Here is an 881-nt window from a genome sequence, read left to right as displayed (position 1 = left end):
CTTGCAGCAGGGATATTGCATGCTGCAACATTTGGTTGAGGGCATGCTTGATCTCCTTGTTTCTCATGCCGTAGATCATAGGGTTCAGTGTTGGAGGAACGACCGAGTAGAGAATTGCCACCATCAGATCCAGGAATGGGGAGGAAATGGAGAAGGGCTTCAGGTGGGCAAACACCACAGTGCTGAGAAACAAGGAGACCACGATCACGTGAGGGAGGCACGTGGAGAAGGCTTTGTGCCGTCCCTGCTCACAGGGCATCCTCAGCACAGCCCTGAAGATCTGCACATAAGAGAACAGAATGAAAGCAAAACACCCAAAAAACACAAGTGCACTAAGCACAATCAGTCCAAATTCCCTGAGATAGGATTTTGAGCATGAGAGCTTGAGGATCTGAGGGATTTCACAGAAGAACTGATCCACAGCATTGCCGTGGCAGAGAGGCAGTGAAAATGTGTTGGCAGTGTGCAGCAGAGCATTGAGAGCCCCAGTGGCCCAGGCAGCTGCTGCCATGGTGGCACAAGCTCTGCTGTCCATCAAGGTCCCGTAGTGCAGGGGCTTGCAGATGGCAACGTAGCGGTCATAGGACATGATGGTGAGAATGCAATACTCTGCTGACATGAGAAAGACAAATAGAAAGGTCTGGGCAACACATCCTGCATAGGAGATGTCCCTGGTGTCCCAGAGGGCATTGGCCATGGCTTTGGGGAGAGTGGTGGAGATGCAGCCCAGGTCGAGGAGGGCGAGGTTGAGCAGGAAGAAGTCCATGGGGGTGTGCAGGCGGTGGTGGCAGGCTACGGCTGTGCTGATGAGGCCGTTGCCCAGGAGGGCAGCCAGGTAGATGCCCAGCAAGAGCCAGAAGTGCAGGAGCTGCAGCTGCCGC

The 881-nt window shown here is 54.4% G+C and overlaps 1 protein-coding gene across 1 annotated transcript; it reads right to left on the bottom strand.

Annotated features, from left to right (window-relative positions):
• Positions 1 to 4: 4 nt before the first annotated feature.
• Positions 5 to 874, bottom strand: LOC100541845 (olfactory receptor 14A16-like; the record flags this gene model as incomplete). The annotated part of the gene is made up of 1 exon (XM_019610879.2): positions 5 to 874. A coding segment is annotated over one exon (870 nt), but the record flags the coding sequence as incomplete, so codon positions are not given.
• Between the last annotated feature and the right edge of the window lie 7 nt (positions 875 to 881).

Source organism: Meleagris gallopavo (genome assembly GCF_000146605.3).
Source record: "Meleagris gallopavo isolate NT-WF06-2002-E0010 breed Aviagen turkey brand Nicholas breeding stock chromosome Z unlocalized genomic scaffold, Turkey_5.1 Chr41_random_7180001948312, whole genome shotgun sequence".
NCBI classification, from domain to species: Eukaryota; Metazoa; Chordata; class Aves; order Galliformes; family Phasianidae; genus Meleagris; species Meleagris gallopavo.
The sequence above is the reverse complement of the archived record's forward strand: the minus strand, read 5'-3'. Positions and strand labels throughout refer to the sequence as shown.